We start from the raw sequence: 23,742 nt of genomic DNA, 5'->3' as shown, positions 1-23,742 counted from the left end.
GTCAGTCTATACAGGTCTGACCAGGCCTGATCCTGTCAACTTCTCAATTTCTTTACATTGATCTCAAATACATTATCTGTATATTACAGATCTCAGAAAAAAGTTTAATAACCTTAAGGCCTGTATCTAATAAGCTGTACAACCCCACCAGAGCCCTTATTGAATTAACAAAGAACGAGGGAAGATAATCTGTTGGTTGTTTGAAAGTCTTTAGCAATGATAAGTCAGTTCATGGGGGCACTAACCTATCATTTATTAAACTTAAAGCCAAGTGGTGGCAGGTTCTGAAGGGTATTGTTAATTTTGTTGTTGGCGAGTTTTGTGTCAATTATACAGGTCAACTGGTGCCTTCAGAGGCGGAGGAAGACTTACATGTAGGACCAACACCCCACCCTACCTTCCACTCCCAAAGTTATTACTTTATGTACAAGCAGGCACTGGAGTAGAACCACAGACTTTCTAGCTACCTCCATTATAAATCAGCAGCAGTGAGGGGCAAGTGATTTTAAGTAAGCAACTTTAGCTAGTTAGCCACGGAGACAGTGATTATCATTAGGGGCATGGGGATGCTACAGGAGGAGTGCAACATGCTGGTGGCAAAGGGGTGAATAAAATAAGAGTAAAATGGTGATTAATCAATAAGAATTAATTTATTCTTGTTTCTGCTCAATACTGCCGAGAAAAAAAACGACCTATTTCCACACTTTTCTTACAATAATTTAAGTTTAAAAGGGGCATTATAGTTTGACGATAAACATAAGCATTTGCATGATTAAGGAAAAGAAAATAAATGTTCTGAATACCAGTATACGAGAATGACAATTCAAACAAAAGAATTCAGGTCATGCTTACATATAAATTTAGATAATTTAAACAAAAGACTGCAGAAAATTGAAATAACCAAATTCAAGTATACAGATTTTTACAGGAGAATTCAAGTAATGATTTAAACAGAACTGTATGAAGGGGAATGTGGACATGTAGGTAATCTTCAATGCTTGCAGTTGCTTGGGTAATTGTAAATGATCTGAACATGATGCTTTCTGTATTGGCTTTGATTAACATTGAAAAATATTTGTTGTCGAACAATTGTATAATAATATGCATTCAGTGTGAAAAGCCATATTCTACTCAAATCTAAAATTGTGCTATTCTATACATCTGTGTATATTGAATTTGACAAAGGGCAGCTTTTTTGTGATTTCCCTACTTCAATATAAAATTCCTCAAAATATGTTAGTTTTTTAGAAATATCAATACCTCCATTAGGTACTCATATTTAAAATATTCTATCTCAAACAAATTTAAATGGAATCAATAATAACTGTCTTAAAAATAAAGACATTTCATTAGTGCATGGGCACTTTTTAATCTGATATGAACCTCAGGAATAGCAACAAATGACTTTTAATAAAATGATAGAAACTGAAAAAACGTACATCACAACAAATGGTATTTAACATTTAAAAAATAATTGTTTGAGTTGAGTAATGAAGAAGCGAGCATGCGATTACATGTGTACTTACATGCAAGTGTTAGTAGTTTGTCAATCTAGGATACCCACCGTGACGTGACACCCGATCGTAACGCTCGGACACGGCATCATCATAATGTGGTGGCTGATCGTAGGGATCAGCATGGGGTTGGGCATAGTGAGACCCAGCACTACCACGATGAACCCCACGATCACGGGAGTAGTTGTCAGGTGGGTAACCAGAGGGTTCGTCCCTATGATACCGGGGTTCGTGCTCAAAATCTCTACCTTGATAACCAGGATTGTATGCTCCGTTCCCGCTATAGCGATGATCCTTTCCCATACTGTTATAAATTAAACGAAACATACACTACTTTTATTCAAAGCCATTACTCCAATACAAGCGTTCGGTACAGAACATATCGTACATAACGTATCTTTGTTATTTAAATGTAGTTTAAAATACAAAGGTCTGCACTAAACCCTTGATTCAACCCATTGCCATTTCTATAAGTTCTAAAAATGTTATTTCCATAAGACCTTACACTGCACTTACTATTGTAATATTGCAACTTCATCAGTTTCTTGGAGGCTTATAGCTTACCTTAAGAAAAATAACATTAAAGCAAAAACATAAATAAACTCATATGAACACCCTTAAGAAATCTTAAAATTTTGAGAATCATTTGATTATACATTGTACTGAATGATGGTCAAAACTGTTTAGTATTTTTTGAATAATTACTTGAATATTGTAAGCTTAGAAAATCAAAAAAAAAGTTATTTCCATTAGTATTAATTGAACAAATATGTATTCTTCACATTCAATTTTCTCGTGCCTTTATAAGGTAACTTAATGAAAAATACACATTTTTCTTGTTTCATATGACTGAACTATATTAATGAGTAATAAATAAATTAAAAAAAAAAAAAAAAAATGTTAACTTTTAAATTAATGTACAGAACAGGCATAAAGAAAGCTTACTCCACTATTATCAGAAAGAAAGTAATTAAGACGGTCTTAAAAAATGCTAGCTGTCCTACAAAGTAAATAGATTTTTTTTATTTGTGCTTATGCCACAAGTAATTGTTGAGAAAGCACTAGAGGAAGTAAAGGGAGTAGAAGCAGCATTCCCATATTGTCAGGGGGTGGGGGATAAATCCCTCTTCAAAAAGACCCCACATCCCATCAAAAAATACCTCACAAAAACCCCCAAAAGCAAGTAATTAAGTCTGTCTAACAAAAAGCTAGCTGTCAAACATAGTAATTGATTTTTTTTATTCAAGCTTATGCCACAAATACTTGTTGATAAAGCAACACGTCTTAATGTTCACAAAGCGTTATCATTCAATAAAAAAAAAACAAGCCGTGTTAACATTATAGATTTCGACAGCGTATTAAAATTATGACTCTTACAACGTTGCAAGTTTTAATGATGAATGAAGTTGCAAGTAAAATCTTAATCAAGTGTTATGAAAAAAAGAGTAGAAAAGCTCTACTATTCTTCAAATAGTGAAGCTTATAACCATTAAGTTAGTGTTTTTATTATACGATTAATACAAATTTAAAACCATGGTGCGCTAAAAGCCAAATGCTTTGTGTTTATGCAGATTATAAAATGATTTTGTGTGTTTTATTATACACCAAACAATATTTGAATAATTATTTAAATACATGACTATGATAGGTAATAAAAAATCTATAAAATAGTAGTTTACATTATTTCATAATTAGTATCTTAACTAAATTAGTCAGTATTTTACATTACTTTAATGTCCTGACAAAATTTTTATAGTGTATTACATTTTTTCAAAGTGCCATAACCAATTAAGGTAGTCTTACTGTAATGCTTTCCCGCCCAAAAAATTTAACATCAGTCAATATCGTAGCAAATCGGTTATTTCCAGGACATTATGTTTTCAAAATCTTGGGCAGTGAATTATTTACAATTACTTATCCTTTACTGCTATGTACACAATTCTGGTTATAAACGGTTAAAAATTATTGAATACCGAAGATTGTGAAAAATAATGTCCCAAAAATGACTGATTGATTATGATATTGGGTGGTGTTAAGACTTATTTTGGCGGGAAAGCATTGCAGTAAGACTACTTTAATTAAGTAATTTACATTATTTCATACTTGCAATAACAAACAAATGAATACACAGTATTTTATGCTGGCAATGTACTTCAATATGCAAAGTTGTATTAAAGCATAATCTTGACTTTACAGAGGAAAATCATAAATAAAATATTTCTGGTCAAGAAAGAAACAGCAATGAACAAATAATAAATTCAAGAATGTCCATACAGTAGAGAACAGTCCTAAACACTCAAGAAGTTTCATTATTTCAAGACTTTGAAACTAAATTTTGAAACTGCCTGTTTCTTTTTTATAACTTTCTTTAACTGATTAAAGGTGAATGAAAAAACCCTGTCAGACTGTGGTCAAACATGCAGTAAACACCAAACCAGTTATATTACAATCATTTTAGTAGTACATACTTTGTAAGTGGCACGTTATCCTCGTAACCTCTATTGCCACGTAAACCTTCGTAGCTGTTTGGGTACTGCGATTGTATCCTATAACATTAAATGTATAATAAAAAGTTTCAGAAAGTACATTTCTTTTCTAATGTTTAATGTTTTATAGAGAAAATGCATGCAACAATGATAAAACTTTATAAAGGGATATTGAATAAATATAGGTTCGATACTAAATTCAATGAATAGGTTAAATAACATCATATTGCGAGCATATTATTATCTTACTTTATGAGTTCAATAAATTAAGTAAAGAGACTACTCATATTTAATATTCTATTTTTCACATGTCCAAAATAAGAACTTTTCACATTTCATTGATATACTTATTGTGTATAAAAGTGCGATTTTTAAGCTGTAAGTTTGTATTATGCAAATAACGTAACATCAAAATAATATATGCACGGCCATGCAATATAGTTATTAGGGGGAAGCAAAAATATGGCACAGGTTTTTGAATATATCATTTATATATTTTCAAAGTAAACAAGAAGTTTCTTTATGACTTATGTTTCACAAAACTTTCAACTTTTACATGTCAACTTCCCCGGCTTTAAGCATCATGGAAGATCTCAGGTGGTCCATCTTGCATTATATAAATCATAAACATTTACCAGAGTAAAACCACCAATCTCAAAAAAGCTAGTTTGATAGCTTCCTCATATGATACAATCCAAATTTTCAGCTGGGTTTCAAACCAACAATGGTGAAGGGCAAGTGATTCCAACTCAGTGACCCTATTACCACGTGGCAAGACCAGTACAGTTACCTACACTGTCATTAATATTACAGTTATAAACAGCTTATCAGCTTATTTGCTTTTAGATGGAATAAATAAGAATTAAGTCAAAAGAATCTCAAATATAAAACGTTACTCACGGATCATCAAATCCACGGTCTAATTTCTTCCTATATTTCTCTGTTCGCTTGTAAAGATTTGAGAGTAAGGCAGCAAAAATGAAACATGGAATGAAAAAGAATAAACTCCATCCAAGACCGAACCATATGGCATTCTGAAATGGGTATAACAAATCATCCTTATATCATTTTAACATGCTTTTATTCCAAAATGAACAAACAATAAGATAAAACTGATGACTAGTATTTGTGTGATTTTTTTTCCAGCTAGACTTTAAAAAATAGAGCAATATGACATTAGCAATTTTAACAGAAACATGAAGCTTTAATGGTTAAGGATTTGGATCTATGTTAGGGTTAGGTTAAGGTCAAATCATGAGATGTTCAGCATAACAGACTATGTGGAAACACAAATTTTGTAAAAGCATTTTTTGCTGCTAACTATATCCTAGTACTTTCTCTACTTCAATATTAACATATCTAAACAGAATTATACCCTACCTTGAATAAAACATATTGGACTAAGCTTAAGAAGAGCTCAATAAACTTGAACACACTAAAAAGTCAACATTTTTTGTGTGTGGAAAACTTCCCACCTTATAGTCATATATACTCAAACAACTCTTTATATTTCACATCATTATTATTATTATTATTAACCTGTATCAGAATAATCAATTTCTAATAATTTCAGGATAATTTCTTTACAATACAGTGGCAAACATTATGCGATAAACAGCGTTAAGTCATCCTATTCAAATAGCCTATAGAAAACAAGAGAATATCCTCCCTTACCAGCGGATCAAGAGTTACAACGCATACTGCATCAACAACACTCTGTGCAGCATCATATAGGGGACGGCACTTTCCAACGTCGTATTTAATCTGTAATATATCAAATATACATCATTTGGTTCTACACTACATAATAAGTACAAGTTATTTAGACATGGCTGACTTCACAGGCTGACTTTGCAGTTATTTAGACATGGCTCACTTCACAAGTTATTTAGACATGGTTGACTTCACAGGCTGACTTTGCAGTTATTTAGACATGGCTCACTTCATAAGTTATTTAGACATGGTTGACTTCACAGGCTGACTTTGCAGTTATTTAGACATGACTCACTTCACAAGTTATTTAGACATGGCTGACTTCACAGGCTGACTTTGCATTTATTTAGACATGACTTACTTCACAAGTTATTTAGACATGGTTGACTACACAGGCTGACTTTCAGTTTTTTAGATATGACTCACTTCACAAGTTATTTAAACATGGCTGACATCACAGGCTGACTTTGCAGTTATTTAGACATGGCTCACTTCACAAGTTATTTAGACATGGTTGACTTCACAGGCTGACTTTCAGTTATTGAGACATGGCTCACTTCACAAGTTATTTAGACATGGTTGACTACACAGGCTGACTTTCAGTTTTTTAGACATGACTTACTTCACAAGTTATTTAGACATGGTTGACTTCACAGGCTGACTTTCAGTTATTTAGACATGACTTACTTCACAAGTTATTTAGACATGGTCGACTACACAGGCTGACTTTCAGTTATTTAGACATGACTCACTTCACAAGTTATTTAGACATGGTTGACTACACAAAATTTTAGACATAATTAGCTTCAGAAATCATTTACACATGACTAAGTATACTAAGTTGTACAGGTCGACCAAAGTCATTTAGAATTGATAAATTCGAAATTAGATTTTTACATGTACAAATAGCATTCATCTATGTAATGTTAGTCATGCCAAGTACAAATAAGGTACATACAAAACTTTTTGTTGAGTTCACTGTTTCTCCAATAATAGCCAGTATACTTTTCACTGCATTTTGCAACCCCTGTTAAAAACAATATAAAAGAAAAGCAATTACAACTGACAAAATTGAAAGTCTATGTTTTCTTTCTATCCACCTATATATTAACAACAAAGGTCCTTCACAAAGCAGTGCCTAAAATACTTGAATGAAGTAACCGTCCTTAAAGGGACTCCACTGAGGTATTTTGAAGGGACCATAAATATTTTTCCAAGTAACTTGTGTACAAAATTTTCAGATCATTCTCTCACTCTGCTTCAAAGGGATGAACATTTCTATAGCGCACATTGACTCAAATTGAAAAAAATTACAATGCTTTCCACTCAAATTGGCCCAATTATGACATAAAATTCAATTATCAATTTAATACAGAGCATACTTATGTATCATCTATTACACAGTTTTCCATTTTAAGTCACTTCTTGATTTAATATGAAAGATTTTCAGATTTTATGATTTTAATCTATTAGACTCCGATGGAGTTCCTTTAAGAAAGCTTAATAACATGTTCAATATGGTCTGAAATTGATTGTGTGAGTGAGTATTGTTTAAAATTTCAAAATTAGAGAAGAATGAATATTCACTGTCTGATAAGTTATTTAAATAAAAAACAGGCAACCTATTATGAATTCACTTAATTCTGAGTGCATGAAATTCTGTGGTTTTGTCAAAAATTACTTTTTTGTGGGTTTCTAAATTTGAGGATAGCCTGTTTTGAAATATGTAAAATGCAAATTATGTTATACATAAATAATCTTATACTCCCCTAAAAATAAAATTTTGTTTGGATCTTTAATTTGTGGATTGACCTATCTATTAAAACCACAAAAATTAGTGCCCTACAATAATAATGATTTTGCAGTATCATAAAAAAACCTAATAACATGTTTACTTCTAAAATATTTTTTTTTTTTGGCTTTAATTCATAATGACACTGTGACAGTCATATGGTGACATTGCAGCTCTTCTTATGCAGCAAAGAAACTCTTCTGATGTAGGAAAACCCCACGTGCCGCCGCGTGCATTACTTTACACACACATCGGCACCTGTGTAATACTACTGACCTATAGGAAGCTACCCTCATAGCTTTCTCACATGAAAGATTCACAAGTCTCTAGGGGGATTTGAACCCGAAGCAACCAGGGGGCAACTGATACAATGTCTGTAACCTGAACCACACCACCTATTGAGTGTAATTTTTATAATCTGGGTAAAATGGTCGATGAATAATCTTTATACTGTTTTGTACATAAAATAAACAAAGTCGGTCATACCTGATTCACAAATCCTGTCTTATTTGCGTTAAAGTTGTTCTCTGATTTAGTAATGCTGTCAGTTAACTCATCGATACTGTTCTAAAATAAAAAAAACATTTCACAAAATTTTTAACTTAAAATGTATTCAACTATGTAAAAACAAGGTGGAGCTTTAGAATCTACATTTTGTGTATTTTTAATTTACATAAATACTTTAAACTTTGTTAAATAATGGAATGTTAAAGATGAACAAGTTTTGACATTCAAACATTTATAAAATATGTGCTAAATTATATGTAGTGACGCATTTATTAACAGATGAGAACACTGTTTTTCCTCTTTTTAAAGAAAGCACTTGTGAAAGAACATGTACATTGGATTTTTTTGTATATTTCAGCTTATTCCTTCTTAATCTACCAATCACTGCCAAATCAAGTCCAGTCACATCAAAATTTTCAATCAAATAACAAGCAATTTTATAATACTTACTGGTACAGAATCCTTGATTTTACTTTCTAAAGATTTTATTGTTTTGGATAAATTGGTCTGAAAGAAAAAAATAATTCAAATTTATATTTGATCATTTAACTTTGAAATTGTCTAGCAAAACATCATTGTTTTTTTGTTGTTATAAAATTAGCCCATAACCTGCTGATACCAACAGTGGTGAGTCTTTGCCACCAGTATATACCCAGCTTAGCCTTGCATATCCATGAAGTACTATCAGGCTCTAAAATTTTGGCTGACCCAGTTCAAATTTCTGTCTTGATATCCCTCCTCCCTCTACACTTGATAATGGATAGCTCTAAAAATGAAAGCTGGACAAGTCCATTTAAGAAATTCAGCAAGTTATGGGTTAATTTCAAAAAACAGTTTGCATGCACAGATTACATTAAAACATCTTGGCACCTGTTAAAAAAGATCAGACTTTGGCTTTGGACATTTGTGAACATTAGAAATCTGACATGATCTTGACCTTTACGAATGCCAAACATCTCCTATTATGCTCTTAAATAAGTCTTTGAAGTTTCAAGTCTATGTAGATACCAACTTGCACACACAAACTTAACCAAAGTGTCATTGGAGGCCTGGGTGAGTACATTAGCTCTCCCTGCTCTACAAATAGTTGAGCTAAACACTAAATGTAATAATATAAACATGTACTTACTGTTGTATTTTCTATCTCTTTTATCTGATTTAGCCTCAAACGCTCTAAATCATCAGCTGCACCTCTCAGATTAGTTGCATCCTATATAAAATACAAGCATACAGTGTATAAAAAAACAAGAATGAAGATCAACAAGGCAAGGGCAACATTCAAAGGATGCAGCCCCACGACACAGCCAAGTAAGCCACCCAGAAGGCACCAAACCAAAACCGGGAGTGGACATGAACATAAGGATGGCGAAAGGATAAGCCCCTTTCTATAATGGGCTGTTAAGAAAGATGTATGAATGCATGTCCCCGTTTTTTTAAAATAATGAGAAATTTGCAAATAGTATGTCCTACCCACAATATGAGATTCACTGACAGATATACATTTCCACTTTTAAAGCTGCTATGCCAGACATTGTAGTTTCACCACATGCTCATACATTTATATAGAACTAGATAATTAATACATGTCTTGTCTGACTAAAAAACATCTAAGTAAAGATTTTGCAATGTTAATCATGCTGAAAATTTAAACCATTGCAAATTTTTAATTTTTAAATATTGACTTCAATTATAAACACACCCGTTAACTGTTTACACGTAGATTCATTCGTTGTGGGTAGAACAATTGTACGCTTGGTAGTTTTTTTATCCTGCAAACTATTTCAGCGCAATATATCATTGAAAATTATGTCTATAAGAAGAGACAAAAAAAGAGGAACGTATCTACAAAATCTGGTTTAAAACTGATATTAATATACATTTGTTGTTAGTTCTACCTGCATCAAAGTGTCTTGCTCGCTAAATAATAATGGAGGTGATAATAGGGGTGTTTATATCTGTGTCAAGTGAAACATGACATTCATTTATTCATGGCTATCTCCTGGAAACTGCAAATTTTACTTGTATGCATGTAAATAACTGTTTCCAAATATGTTGATGTTTTATTAAACCTGTTTTGTGTGGAAGAGTAGATAAAACAAGCAATCATCATAGTATTGCAAGCAATCCATAAGTCCCCTACCGGTTAGAACCCCAGCAACATTCTGATGGGCCATTGGCCATTCAATCATACCATTGAATGAATGAACGACATCAATGAACTTAAATCTTTTGAGTTCTAAGTTACCTATTGTCTCTCTAGCCACATAATTACTGTCCTGTGAGTGCGGACAGACGGACGGAGGGTAAACCTAGTCCCCTCCGGTTAAACCCGTAGAGGACTAATAAACATGCAGTCTTGTATATAAATATACATTTGCAAATTTACTTATGTAGGAGATTTTCAGGTAAAAGTAAAAAAAATGTTCACTGTATGAGACTCACATGTACAAATATAAATGTTCCCATCGATTCCTTAACATAGAAACAGAAATGTCTCATTTCGATTAAAAATTTATCTGTAGAAATATAGATATCTACCTTCAAAAACCAGATTTAATTATAGAAATAGGTTTGTCCTTATTTTATATAAGCATTTTATATGAGCTTTGTAAATAGAAGTATACATACTGGATCAGTGGTAAGATTGGCAGCTTTATACAGGTCATTAACGATATCTTTCAGGTCATTGTCTCCACCAAACAGTTTTTTGTCCAACTGAAATCAAACAATAAAAAAGATCATTATTTTCTTCATAGTCTTATACATGACGAAAAATACAAAAGTAGCAAATGCTTCCCTATAATAGTGTCTAATTGGTAAGTGGGTGAAAGTATATAGAAGAACTAGTTTGATTCACGTTAAAATTATATTCAATTTTTAGAATCAATTTCCCCACGAATTCAAAGTCATTGTAAATAAATATGTACATCTGCAAACATTTATTTTAATATTGAAAATAAAAAAAACTTCAATCTGTGTTAGTGCATGTTATAAATACTTTTGGTTTGAATATCCAAGAACAAATACGAATAAAGGGAAAGGAAGACTACTGTATTTCAAGTTTTCATTGTGTTAATATTCATGAAAAGAAAAATACTCATTATCTTCACAATCCTGTTAAAACATAATCAATAGCTAATATTACCAAATATAGAGCAATACAAAGTTCCTTTTTCACATATTTTCGACGAAAGAAAAAAGGATTGTATTCATAGATCTGAGTATAAAGTTTTGTCACATGGTGAGAAAAATGTGCAGCCTGACCGGGACTCAATCCCGGGACCCTCGAAATACCGTACCGCGGCTCTACAAACTGAGCTATCTGGCCAATTACACATCTTCTCCCATAAATAGTGAACAGTTCTGAACCGTGACATACTCTGCTATATTGAAATTCATCCTCGAATTTCACAGAGTTACTGAGCAATGTGAAATAAACTCTGAGCTATATTCAGTCACGGTCCCCCGTTGGGCACCAAATGTCACAGGATGAGAAAAATGTGCAGCCTATACGGGGCTCAAACCTAAGACCCTTGGAATACCGTACCACGGCACTACCCACTGAGCTATACGGCTGCTTTACACATCTTCTACCCTAAATAGTGAACAGTTCTGATCTGTGACAGTTTAATTAAGTAGACTATGGAACCCAAAATCAACACAGATCAAATTTGATGGCCAATTTATTGAAATAAACCAATGTTCTGACTTTTCTTTTGTGTAAGCAGCATACAAGATTAATTTATTTTGTTTCAGGGTAAATGTATGGATTGTATGCACTCAATAATCAATATAGTATGTGTAGGCAATTCAAATCTAAGACAATTCAAATCACATCAATTAATTTCTTTTTAATTCAACAATAAAACAAGAGCTGTCGGTAGGACAGCAACGCTCGACTATTCTAAGTGCTTGATAGTAAAAAAAGCCTTGATTAAAAGGTAAAATTTTCTAAGTAAAGAAAAATGCAAAATTTTTCTTTAACTCCATATTACAGTTATAGGCCTTGGAGAGAGTCAAAGAAGAGTATAAAATTTCAACATGTTTCAAAGCCTTATGTCAATGAATTTTTAAATAATTGAGGTATTACAAAAACTTTAACGTAAATTATAAGTCGAAAAAGGGGCATAATTCTGTTAAAATGCTTGATAGAGTTCCCTCCTCCTGTATACATGTAGGGGTCATGATGGTGAACAAGTGTGCAAAGTTTCAAAGCCACATGTCAATGGACTTTGAAAATATTTGAGGTATTACAAAAACTTTAACATAAATTTTAAGTCGAAAAAGGGGCATAATTCTGTCAAAATGCTTGATAGAGTTACCTCCTCCTGTCTACATGTAGGGGTCATGATGGTGAAGAAGTGTGCAAAGTTTCAAAGCCATATGTCAATGGACTTTGAAAATATTTGAGGTATTACAAAAACTTTAACGTAAATTCCAAGTCGAAAAAGGGGCATAATTCTGTCAAAATGCTTGATAGAGTTACCTCCTCCTGTCTACAGGTTGGGGTCATGATGGTGAACAAGTGTGCAAAGTTTCAAAGCCATATGTCAATGGACTTTGAAAATATTTAAACTATTACAAAAACTTTAACATAAGTGGTTACGCCGACGCTCGGGTGACTACAATAGCTCTACTTATTCTTATCGAATAGTCAAGCTAAAAATGATATGTTCCTAATGTTTCCTTGGACAGGAAAATCAATTGATAAAAGTCTTCAAAAATTGTGAGTAGGGAATTATATGTTTTGAGTGATCCAGAATTACTTAAATGACAATTTGTTCAGATAACCTTTGTTTTAAATGAAGGCTTTCAATATTTTCAAATGATCTTCTTTGTAGTTACTGTACATTGTTTGTCTAATGTTGTGAAATAATCAATTAAACAATTTTTCATGTTGGTTTCTATATTTTTCTGCATCAGTATTAGGAAAACAAGTGAAAGCAGTGTGACAATAACATGATGTTTAAGAAAGAAACTACACCAGTTATTTATTTAAATGCTTGAGCCAAAAGGACTAAAAAAACTATAGAAACGAATGCTTTTCATAAGATTATTCTGATTGCCTACACTAACTGTATGTATATTGTAATCATGTTTTCATAATATTTTGTATTGAGAAATAAAGATCTGCTGATTTGCAAATACAAAATAAAATGTAAATAAAAAAATTAAGATCTGTTTACAAAAATGCAATGTTTTGACTTTTGTGCTTGTCCCCCCACCCCCACACACTGTCTGGACACTCTTCAAAAAGTTACAATAACGATGTGTTTATCAAACACTTGAAATTACTGACTGATTTATACAGTATAAAGAGAATTGTAAATGGATGACAATGTCTCACCTCAGTGGTATATTCTGTAAAATTGATGTCCGTCACCGACGCATCTTTAAACTTGGTTAACTGGCCCCTCAGACCATCAGACATCAATTTTATGTCAGGAATAGTAAAACTCTTGTCATCTGTCATCTTGTTTACTTCAGCTTCAATATCCTGAAACAAGATAAAATATTCAATCAAATTAAAATCAATCATGATGAATATTATGAATTTAGTCATTTTTATTCTGATCATTGTCTAAACTACATTTTTCTCTAATGATAACCTGGGTTGAATTTCAAGGAAAGTCCTAAGTCTAAATTTTTGTCTAAAGACCAAAAACTGAGAGAGTAAATCTAATATTTGTCTTAAGAGCAAAAACTGAGACTATTTTCATTTCAAAGAAAATGTCCTTACTTATGACTCTCATGTTATGACTTTACAATATCTGAATAGCAATTCAGATGAACATTAATTTTTACACATTGCGGATTGAAGCGTATGCCATTGTATTTTGTTACTTTTCTCAGAATACAAACAAAATCAATACAGGATATGGTCTGTTACTGGGTATATTTTGTGCCCAGTCATCAATCATCAACCAATGACATTTTCATACCCTGTAACAGACCAATTTAAGCTTTGACCTCCAAGTGGGACATTGACCTTTGAGATAGGGGTCTAAGTGTTGTGCATGACATGTCATCTTATCATTGTTAACATTTAGGCCAAGTTATTTTGAAATCCCTTGATTGATGAAAAAGTTATATACCAAACACAAAATATACCCTAGAATAGACCATAAACTTTAGCACTCAAGTGTGACCTTGACATTGAACACATGGCATGGTCCCATTATTGTGAATATTTGTGCCAAGTAATATCAAAATCCCTTGATAGATGAAAATGTTATGGATGGGACACCACAAATACCCTCCGATAGATGATTTTGACCTTTTATCACCAAATGTGACCTTGATCTTGAAGTAAGGCATCTGGGTGTTGTGTACAGCACATCCCTTGATGGATGAGAAAGTTATGCACTGGAACCAAAATATACCTTGTAACAGACTATGTTAACATTTGACCTCTAACCTTGACCTTGACCTTGGAGGTAGGCAACTGGTTGTAATGCATGACACATCGTTTTATTATTGTGAACATTTGTGCCAAGTATTTTTAAAATCCCTTCTTAGATAAGAAAGTTATGGACCAGACACAACATATACCCTCAAATAGACAATGTTGACCAATCACCAAGTGTGACCTTGACCTTGTAAGTAGGGTTCCAGTTGTTGCGCATGACACATCGTCTTATTATAAGGAACATTTGTGCCATGGACCAGACACTTAATTGTGCCTATTAATATATCCCCCTTTTTTCTACGAAAAAGGCGGGCGACAATTAGCAGTAGAATATTTTATTAGGTCACATATCACATGTATAATCCATTGTTAAAACTGTTTCCAGACATAACCATAAGAATGTTTAAACAGCAGTATTGAACAGATTTTTATGGTATATGTATATTGCCAGTAGCACCCTTTGAATTTTATTTTAAAGATTTTAAAGTTTTTAAAGAGTGTGTACACCATAATGGTGTAAAGTGTTTAAAGAGTGTGTGTACACCAGAATGGTGTAAAGGGTATACAAAAATAACAATAATAGACTTACACTAATGTTGAATTGTTTGTCAATGTCAAATAAATACTGCAGGTGCAATGCTTGATAAATACTCATATCATCTTTACAGTTCCTGAAAAAGAAGGAAAATAATGCAATTTTCCAGCTTTACTGGTGGAGGAAGACTTCAAGTGGTGCCCCTCTGTGCATTATTTCAGACACTAACAGGCATCTGAGTAGAACCATCAACATTCTGTAAGCTAGCTGGATAGTTTTCTCATAAGACAAAATCTGAAGACACTTGCGTGACTCAAAACTGTGTTGAGCGGCGAGTGGTTTAAACTGAACGACCTTAACCTTCACCATAACCATGGTGATGATACAAAGAATTCATGACTTGCTTACTCATCAAGTTTTCTCGTTTCAACATACCCGTGGTGATGATAAAACATCAAATTAATGATCTGCCTATACAATAATGTCATGTGAGTTCACCATAACCACTGTGGTGATGATGTGAAGTAATTTCTATGTATTTTTGCTTCCACTTAGCTAGTTTTCTGAATTGAAATATGCTTAATATTGCTAAATTTGTAGAATTGAAAAAGAAGGTGAAAACTATAACATACTTAAACATTTTGGCTATAGTGAGGTTTTTCACTCCAAACGATGCAGAAACATTCCAACTGAATCCCTCTGACAACACATCTTCAAAAGTCTGCAAAAGATGTACATAAAAAGATTTCATTTAACCATTTTATAATAATTCTGAAGTTTACATAATGAACTTGTCATGCTTTGAAACTAGACACATCATCATGTTGTTACTTTATTGTTGTTTTTGTTGTTGTTTCTGATTACAAAAATGAAAAAGAAATAATGCATCTGGAAGTGTCTGGAAGTGTTATTTTAAATTTTTAACAATTAAAAGGTTTATATCTATTGTGAGAGAGGTATATAATTGTGCATTAAAGGTATTCATTATTATACTTTGTAACATAAACTTATTTTTTAGTAAATTGTACTATGTATCATAAACTTACGTTTTAGTAAATTGCAATGCATAGCATAAACGACTACATGTCACTAAACACATGTTAAAAGTAATCTGTAATGAGTATTGTACAATTATCGTAATTCAGAGCGCCTTTATTTTTCATCAACTTTATAAATACATTGAGAAATGGCAACATATACTTACATCTACATTTTCTATCCCATTATGAACATATTTACAGGCCATGGAGTAACTGAGACCACCCACTGCAAACAGGAGAACAACAAACAGCATGAGAATCCAGGCAAACAAAAATGAGCAGCAAATACCCCTGTAAAAAAAAATTACATGATATATATATTTCTAGCACATTATTGGAATATAACAACTTAGTAATGATACAACGATTATTGGCCAATACTTACATCATAGGGTTTATAAATACTTAAATTAATGGGTAATAATACTAACATCATAGGGTTAATTCATACTGAGATTAATGGGTAATACTTACATCACAGGGTTAATTAATACTGAGATTATTGGGTAATACTAACATCATAGGGTAAATTAATACTAAGATTAATGGGTAATACATAAATTATTGGGTAATACTAACTTCACAAGGTTAATTAATACTTAGATTATTGGGTAATGCTTACATTATAGGGTAACTTAATACTAAGATTAATGGGTAATACATAAATTATTGGGTAATACTAACATCACAAGGTTAATTAATACTTAGATATTTGGTTATGCTAACATCACAGAAATAATCAATAATAAGATTAATGGGTAATACTTACATCGCAGGGTTAATAAATTCTTAGATTTTTGGGTAATACTTACACCACAGGGTTAATTAATACTGAGATTATTGGGTAATACTATCCTAATTGGGTAAATACTAAGATTACTGGGTATTACTAACATCTAAGAGTTAAACTAACAATTCATTAAGCAATATTTACTGTGTAAACTATATGCAATTTTAAAGAATAGTAACATATTGTGATAGTGTTGTTACATATTCATGAGATTTAAGTGTCATATTTAATAAAATTTCACATACGTGCAGAGAAGATGTGCTCCTGTTTCACGGTTACAGCATGCAGCTCTAGGGCCTGGCCTCTCGCCACAAAGGCCAAACAACACACCCATATAGTAAAAGAACACAACCAGTATAACAGCACAGCCCAGACCTATACAGCTGTACCATCTGTAAAAAAAGAAAATATCATTCTCACAAATGTTCCCCTTTGTGCTATGACATCCTACATTGAATTTTTCTTTTTTAAAAAATAAGCTTCTTAAAAAGTGATGTTTTGTTAGATTTTAAGTCATGCTGACATTGTTAAGTATATATGTTGACTTTCCAGCTTTACTAGTGAAGAAAGACCTCAGGTGTCCCTTTGTGCATTATTTCAGGCATAAGTAGGCACATGAGTAGAACCCCCAATCTTCTCAAAGTTTACTAGATAGCTTCCTCACATGAGAGAATCCAAAGTCCTTGATGGTACATTACATTACAAAGAGCAATATAAAACAATAGCTGTCAAATATCTCAGTTCCTGACAATATTGCTAAGTGCCATTCGATAATGCTTAGTTCCATTCTGGAATTTTTGTCAGTTAAGAATTAAGGATATATTCTTGCTTCATTCCTGTAAAGGTTTTGACAAGCTTTGAATTTTTGAACAGTCCGTTTGATTTTTAAGGGATTTCAATAATAAAATACTAAAATTAAGCTGCCAACGGTGTAGAGCCTGGTCAGAAGCATGGATCTGCTTGCTGGTCTCGCCCTATCTTGGTGGAAAAGAATAATCACTTTTATGATTCCATTAGGTTAAGGTAAATAAAATTTTAATAAATAAAAAAAAAACATTGAGAAAAATACAAGATGAATTATTTACATGTAATCTGCCATCTGTTTGAATGTATCCGTCTCATCGTTGGCAAATGTTCTCCCCTCATTCACACTTTTCAACTGAAATTATCAACAAAATAATCAACATATTGGTCTAAATTAAACAATAATATAATCAACTTATTGGTCTAAATTTATCAATAATATAATCAACTTATTGGTCTAAATTTATCAATAGTATAATCAACTTATTGGTCTAAATTTATCAATAGTATAATCAACTTATTGGTCTAAATTTATCAATAATATAATCAACTTATTGGTCTAAATTTATTAGGGCCGGAAATTTAAATATTCCAATATTCGAAACACTACTGAATATTTGAACATTGAAAAATGAATAAGATTATTAAAAAATAACGAAATGTTTCGATATCTTTTTTTTAATATTTTTTTTTACTTTCAAGTATCATTTGAGATCATAAATTAAACCCTTGACCTTTACTTGACCAGGTGTTCATATGTTTGTATAACTAAAATCAGTTGACTCTACACTGGTGCAGGCTGACCTGACTATATACTGGTGGAGGCTGGCCTGACTACAGGTGGAGGCTGGCCTGACTATATACTGGTGGAGGCTGACCCGACTATATACTGGTGCAGGCTGGCCTAACTATATACTGGTGGAGGCTGGCCTGACTACTGGTGCAGGCTAGCCTGACTATATACTAGTGGAGGCTGACCCGACTATATACTGGTGCAGGCTGACCTGACTATATACTGGTGAAGGCTGGCCTGGACTACTGGGTCAGGCTGGCCTGACTATATACTGGTGGAGGCTGACCTGACTATATACTGGTGCTGGCTGGCCTGACTACTGGTGCAGGCTGACCTGACTATATACTGATGCAGGCTGGCCTGACTCTATACTGGTGGAGGCTAATCTGACTATATACTGGTGCAGGCTGACCTGAATTTATACTGGTGCAGGCTGACCTGACCATATACTGGTGCAGGCTGGCCTGACTATACTGGTGCAGGCTGGCCTGACTATACTGGTGGTGGCTGACCTGACTCTATACGGTGGTGGCTGACCTGACTATATACTGGTGGTGGCTGACCTGACTATATACTGGTGCAGGCTGGCCTGACTATTTAGTGGTGCAGGCTGGCCTGACTACTAGAACTTCAATGATAACATATATGTATGATTATGTAAAGCTACTTACGAAAGGTTGTGTTGTGTCATTGATTTCACCAATGTTTTTGCTAATTGTTCTATTCATGTCATCCACCTGAGTTTGTGCCTCTGTAAAACAAATGTTCACATCATAATACATGTGTCACAGTATAGAAATGTGAAGATGTGTAAGCAGCTGAGAGGCTCAGTAGGGAGAGCCGCGGACCAAGTTCAGAGGTTCCCGGATTTGAGTCCAAGTCAGGCTGCATTCCTTCTGACATTTGGCACACAATGTGAGTCATGATAAAAGGTAACTCCAGAGTTACTACACTGTAGTGTTCTTTGTACCCACAAGAAATTAAAGAACAAATTTCAATATAGTTGAGGTGTCTAACAGTTCATTAAACATGTCGTAAACCCATTAGATGAACCAGTTGCTGAATCCTCAATGGAAGCCAGGGCCTTAAATCCAATTTGGGGAAAGTGGGTCACTATCGTCAGCAGGGGAAATTTCTTTTTATTTCCTTTTTGGTCAAATATTGATAAACTACCACTTAAATATCAGGGTTTTTTGTGACTGACTATTGTGAGGCATTCCGAGGACAAAAATTTTCCTGGTGCATCCATACAAATATCAAACCATATGAAATGTCATGAAACAAATTGATTTTACTTATCAAAAACTGCTTTTTTCCCCTTGGATTTTGTATGTTCTAAAAGCATATTTTTATGTCTGTTAGGGGGCAAAAAGTTTACTAATTTGGCAGGGGACTCATGGTAGATCAAGGGCCATGCAAGCAGACTGACATGTAATCTAAATTAAATTGCCTATGGGCTATTGCCCAAGCAACAATGGTAATGTAGAAGATGGAGGTGAAAAGAAATGCAGTCCTGAGAGAAATGCCTGTCATCAACCAAAATTTACATATTATGTTGTTTTACAACATCAATTTTGGCATGCTTAATTCTTTGGGGCTGTTGAGTATTTTCGGGTACCTATGAGTACTAATAGGTTGGTACTGTCTAATAAACTAAAAGGTTCCTGCAACACTGATAGGTAGTATTCGGGACAACAATAACCCTATAGTGAATAGATACAAATAGTGTAACCTGAAGGGAGACAGTTATTCAATAACATTTAGAATAGACACAGGCGACTTTGACTTCTACCTTAAAAACAGAGGAGACAATGTTCATGGAACATTTTCCCCATTTGAAACTCAGGTAGCAGGTTAGTGCACTTCCAGCAGCAGATAGAAGGTTATGCTCCTTATTCATTTTAAGGTACCCTTGTACTATACTCACTATTTATTTCAGCTTCTACGTTCTTATCCACTTCCTTTGATACATTATCAAACTCCTTTTCAGCCTGTAGAAAAATATATATTAAACATAATTGTAAAATATGTTTCTTTTGAAAAACAAAACATACAAGAAATATTCAAAACGTTAGTAACTTAATGTAATGACATGACTTCGAATTTAACAAGAGCACCCCTTGGCCGAGCATTATATGCCTGAAAGTGTTTTATTTTTAGTAAGGATGAAGCATTTGTAAGACATGAGAATTAAATAAAGTTATCTCCTTCAAAAAGCAATCCTCCTTTATAGCTAACAAACCTTCATATATATATATATATATATGTATATAATGCTATGATGGATGGACAGAAAGTCGCCAGGGGTATAACATAATATAAGCAAACTTTTTAGGGCATATAATTTTACATATTATGTACTCAATCCTATGAAGTTTGACAGTTGTAAAACTATTAACATTATAAAGGTCATTTGATAATGACCTTTGACCTTGTGACACAAATATAGATATGGATCTTTTATTCAATAAAGGCAATCATCCTACGAAGTTTGAACACTGTAAGCCAAATGGAACTTGTGGTATGCTCCAGAAGTGTAAAGATCATTGTGACCCTGACCTTTGACCTTATGACCCTAAAATCAATAGGGGTCATGTATTGGACATGGCTGTTCATCCTATAAAATTTTACAGCTTAACGTTGACTGATACTCAAGCGGAAACTGTTTTCAGTTTTAAGGTAATAGTGACCTTGACCTTTGACCTTGTGACCCCAAAATCAATAGAGGTCTTTTACCCAATATTGACAATCATCCTATGAAGTTTGAACACTGTAAGCCAAATAGAACTTGTGGTATGCTCCAGAAGTGTAAAGATCATTGTGACCCTGACCTTTGACCTTATGACCCTAAAATCAATAGGGGTCATGTATTGGACATGGCTGTTCATCCTATAAAATTTTACAGCTTAACGTTGACTGATACTCAAGCGGAAACTGTTTTCAGTTTTAAGGTAATAGTGACCTTGACCTTTGACCTTGTGACCCCAAAATCAATAGAGGTCTTTTACCCAATATTGACAATCATCCTATGAAGTTTGAACACTGTGGGCCAAATGGAACTTAAGTTATGCTCCAGAAACCACAATTTTTAGTGTAAAGATCATTGTGACCCTTTCCTTTGACCTTATGACCCTCAAATTAATAGGGGTCATGTTTTGGACTTGGCTGTTCATCCTATAAAATTTTACAACTGTAGGGTGATTAATGCTTAAGTTATTGAGCAAAAACTGTTTTCAGTTTCAAAGTAATAGTGACCTTGACCTTTAATCTTGTGACCCCAAAATCAATAGGAGACTTCTTCCCAATATGGACAATCATCCTATGAAGTTTGAATATTGTGGGCCAAATGGAACTTAAATTATGCTCCGGAATCTGTGTTCAGTTTTAAGGTAATAGTGACCTTGACATTTGACCTTGTGACCCCAAAATCAATAGGGTCTTTTACTTAATATGGACAATCATCCTTTGAAGTTTGAATATTGTGGGCCAAATGGAACTTAAATTAAGGTCCCGGAAACTGTGTTCAGTTTTAAGGTAATAGTGACCTTGACCTTTGACCTTGTGACCCCAAAATCAATAGGGGTCTTCTACCCAATATGGACAATCATCCTATGAAGTTTGAATATTGTGGGTCAAATGGAACTTTAAATGGAACTTAAGTTATGCTCCAGAAACCAAATTGCTAACAGAAAGAAAGGAGGATCCAACATTTGGGGTTTAAGTGCTTTTCTTTGATCTTTATGTGGCATTTTCCCCATAAACCCATACAATTTCCACATAAACCAGTCGGTTTATGGGATTTCCTTCTTCTTTTAACTAAAATTATGGACGGAATGAAGCTCATAGACCATTGGATTTTCGCCCGGACAAACGGACTGACATCCAGCCAAAATGGAATAAGGAGTCATTTCTTTTGTTATTTTCTATTGTTTAATAGAGGGCCAATGGCCTCTTATTCTATTGTTAAACAAGAGGCCATGATGGCCCTGAGGTCGCTCACCTGTATATAGCCCCCCCCCCCCCCCCCCCCCCCCCCCCCGGCCCAATTTTTACCCAAGGGCTTTTATTTGTTTATTTGAACAGACTTGGTAGACACCCATAAGAAGATGTTTCATGCAAAACATCTAAGTTCTAGCTCATTGAGTTTTTTAAAAGAAGATTTTTTAAGTTTTTACTATACACATAATGTGACATATAGTTAAAAACAATGACACCCCTCGGGCAGGGCCAGTTTTGACCCCAGGGCTTTTATTTGAACAAACTTTGTAGATATTTACTTAAAGATGTTTCATGCTTAATATCTAAACTCTAGTTATTTGGGTTTTTTCAAAGAAGATTTTTAAGTTTTTGCTATGTATATAAGGAAAATCAATGACCCCCGGGCGGGGCCAGTTTTGACCCCAGGGCTTTTATTTGAACATACTTGGTAGACACCCATTAGAACATGTTTCATGCTAAATATCTTAGCTCTAGCTCTTTGGGTTCTTTAAAAGACGATTTTATAAGTTTTTACTATATGCATATAAGGAAAATCAATGACCCCTGGGGAGGGGCCAATTTGGACCCAGGGCTTTTATTTGAACAAACTTGGTAGACATTCACTAGAAGATGTTTCATGCCAAATATCTAAGCTCTAGCTCTTACAGTTTCTTTAAAAGAAGATTTTTTAAGTTTTTACTATATGCATATAGGGAAAATCAATGACCCCCTGGGGCGGGGCCAATTTTGACCCCAGGGCTTTTATTTGAACAAACTTGGTAGACATTTACTAGAAGATGTTTTATGCCAAATATCTAAGCTCTAGCTCTTACGGTTCTTTAAAAGAAGATTTTTTAAGTTTTTACTATATGCATATAGGGAAAATCAATGACCCCCCCAGGGCGGGGCCAATTTTGACCCCAGGGCTTTTATTTGAACAAACTTGGTAGACATTCACTAGAAGATGTTTCATGCCAAATATCTAAGCTCTAGCTCTTACAGTTCTTTAAAAGAAGATTTTTTAAGTGTTTACTATATGCATATAGGGAAAATCAATGACCCCCCGGGGCGGGGCCAATTTTGACCCCAGGGCTTTTATTTGAACAAACTTGGTAGACACTCACTAGAAGATGTTCCATGCCAAATATCTTATTTCTAGCTCTTACAGTTCTTTAAAAGAAGATTTTTTAAGTTTTTACTATATGCATATAGGGAATATCAAATGACCCCCCCGGGGCGGGGCCAATTTTGACCCCAGGGCTTTTATTTGAACAAACTTGGTAGACACTCATTAGAAGATGTTTCATGCCAAATATCTAAGCTCTAGCTCTTAGGGTTGTTTAAAAGAAGATATTTAAAGATTTTTCTTTCGGTTGCCATG

General features: G+C 33.7%; 1 protein-coding gene across 6 annotated transcripts in view; it reads right to left on the bottom strand.

Annotated features, from left to right (window-relative positions):
• LOC132743165 (prominin-1-A-like) overlaps positions 1 to 23,742 on the bottom strand; it is a 68,439-nt gene that overhangs the window by 11,152 nt on the left and 33,545 nt on the right. For 3 of the 6 annotated variants that reach the window (XM_060731707.1, XM_060731713.1, XM_060731701.1), the window contains exons 9-25: positions 20,311 to 20,374; positions 19,055 to 19,134; positions 17,872 to 17,945; positions 17,032 to 17,178; positions 16,161 to 16,287; positions 15,589 to 15,677; positions 15,011 to 15,092; positions 13,360 to 13,509; positions 10,641 to 10,727; positions 9,142 to 9,222; positions 8,463 to 8,519; positions 7,992 to 8,072; positions 6,672 to 6,740; positions 5,675 to 5,764; positions 4,901 to 5,034; positions 3,983 to 4,060; positions 1,527 to 1,818 (exon numbers count right to left, since the gene is read on the bottom strand). In XM_060731707.1, the coding sequence (XP_060587690.1) occupies positions 1,536 to 1,818; positions 3,983 to 4,060; positions 4,901 to 5,034; positions 5,675 to 5,764; positions 6,672 to 6,740; positions 7,992 to 8,072; positions 8,463 to 8,519; positions 9,142 to 9,222; positions 10,641 to 10,727; positions 13,360 to 13,509; positions 15,011 to 15,092; positions 15,589 to 15,677; positions 16,161 to 16,287; positions 17,032 to 17,178; positions 17,872 to 17,945; positions 19,055 to 19,134; positions 20,311 to 20,374 (1,773 nt within the window). In that variant the 3' untranslated portion in view covers positions 1,527 to 1,535. The remainder of the gene's footprint in view (positions 1 to 1,526; positions 1,819 to 3,982; positions 4,061 to 4,900; positions 5,035 to 5,674; positions 5,765 to 6,671; positions 6,741 to 7,991; positions 8,073 to 8,462; positions 8,520 to 9,141; positions 9,223 to 10,640; positions 10,728 to 13,359; positions 13,510 to 15,010; positions 15,093 to 15,588; positions 15,678 to 16,160; positions 16,288 to 17,031; positions 17,179 to 17,871; positions 17,946 to 19,054; positions 19,135 to 20,310; positions 20,375 to 23,742) is intronic. The other 3 variants (XM_060731695.1, XM_060731721.1, XM_060731729.1) reach the window with 3 other exon arrangements.

This window comes from Ruditapes philippinarum, unplaced genomic scaffold (assembly GCF_026571515.1).
Source record: "Ruditapes philippinarum isolate M1 unplaced genomic scaffold, ASM2657151v2 ctg1226_1_1_1_1, whole genome shotgun sequence".
Classification (NCBI taxonomy): Eukaryota; Metazoa; Mollusca; class Bivalvia; order Venerida; family Veneridae; genus Ruditapes; species Ruditapes philippinarum.
Note: the sequence above shows the minus strand (reverse complement) of the source record. Positions and strands in the feature narration are given on the sequence as shown.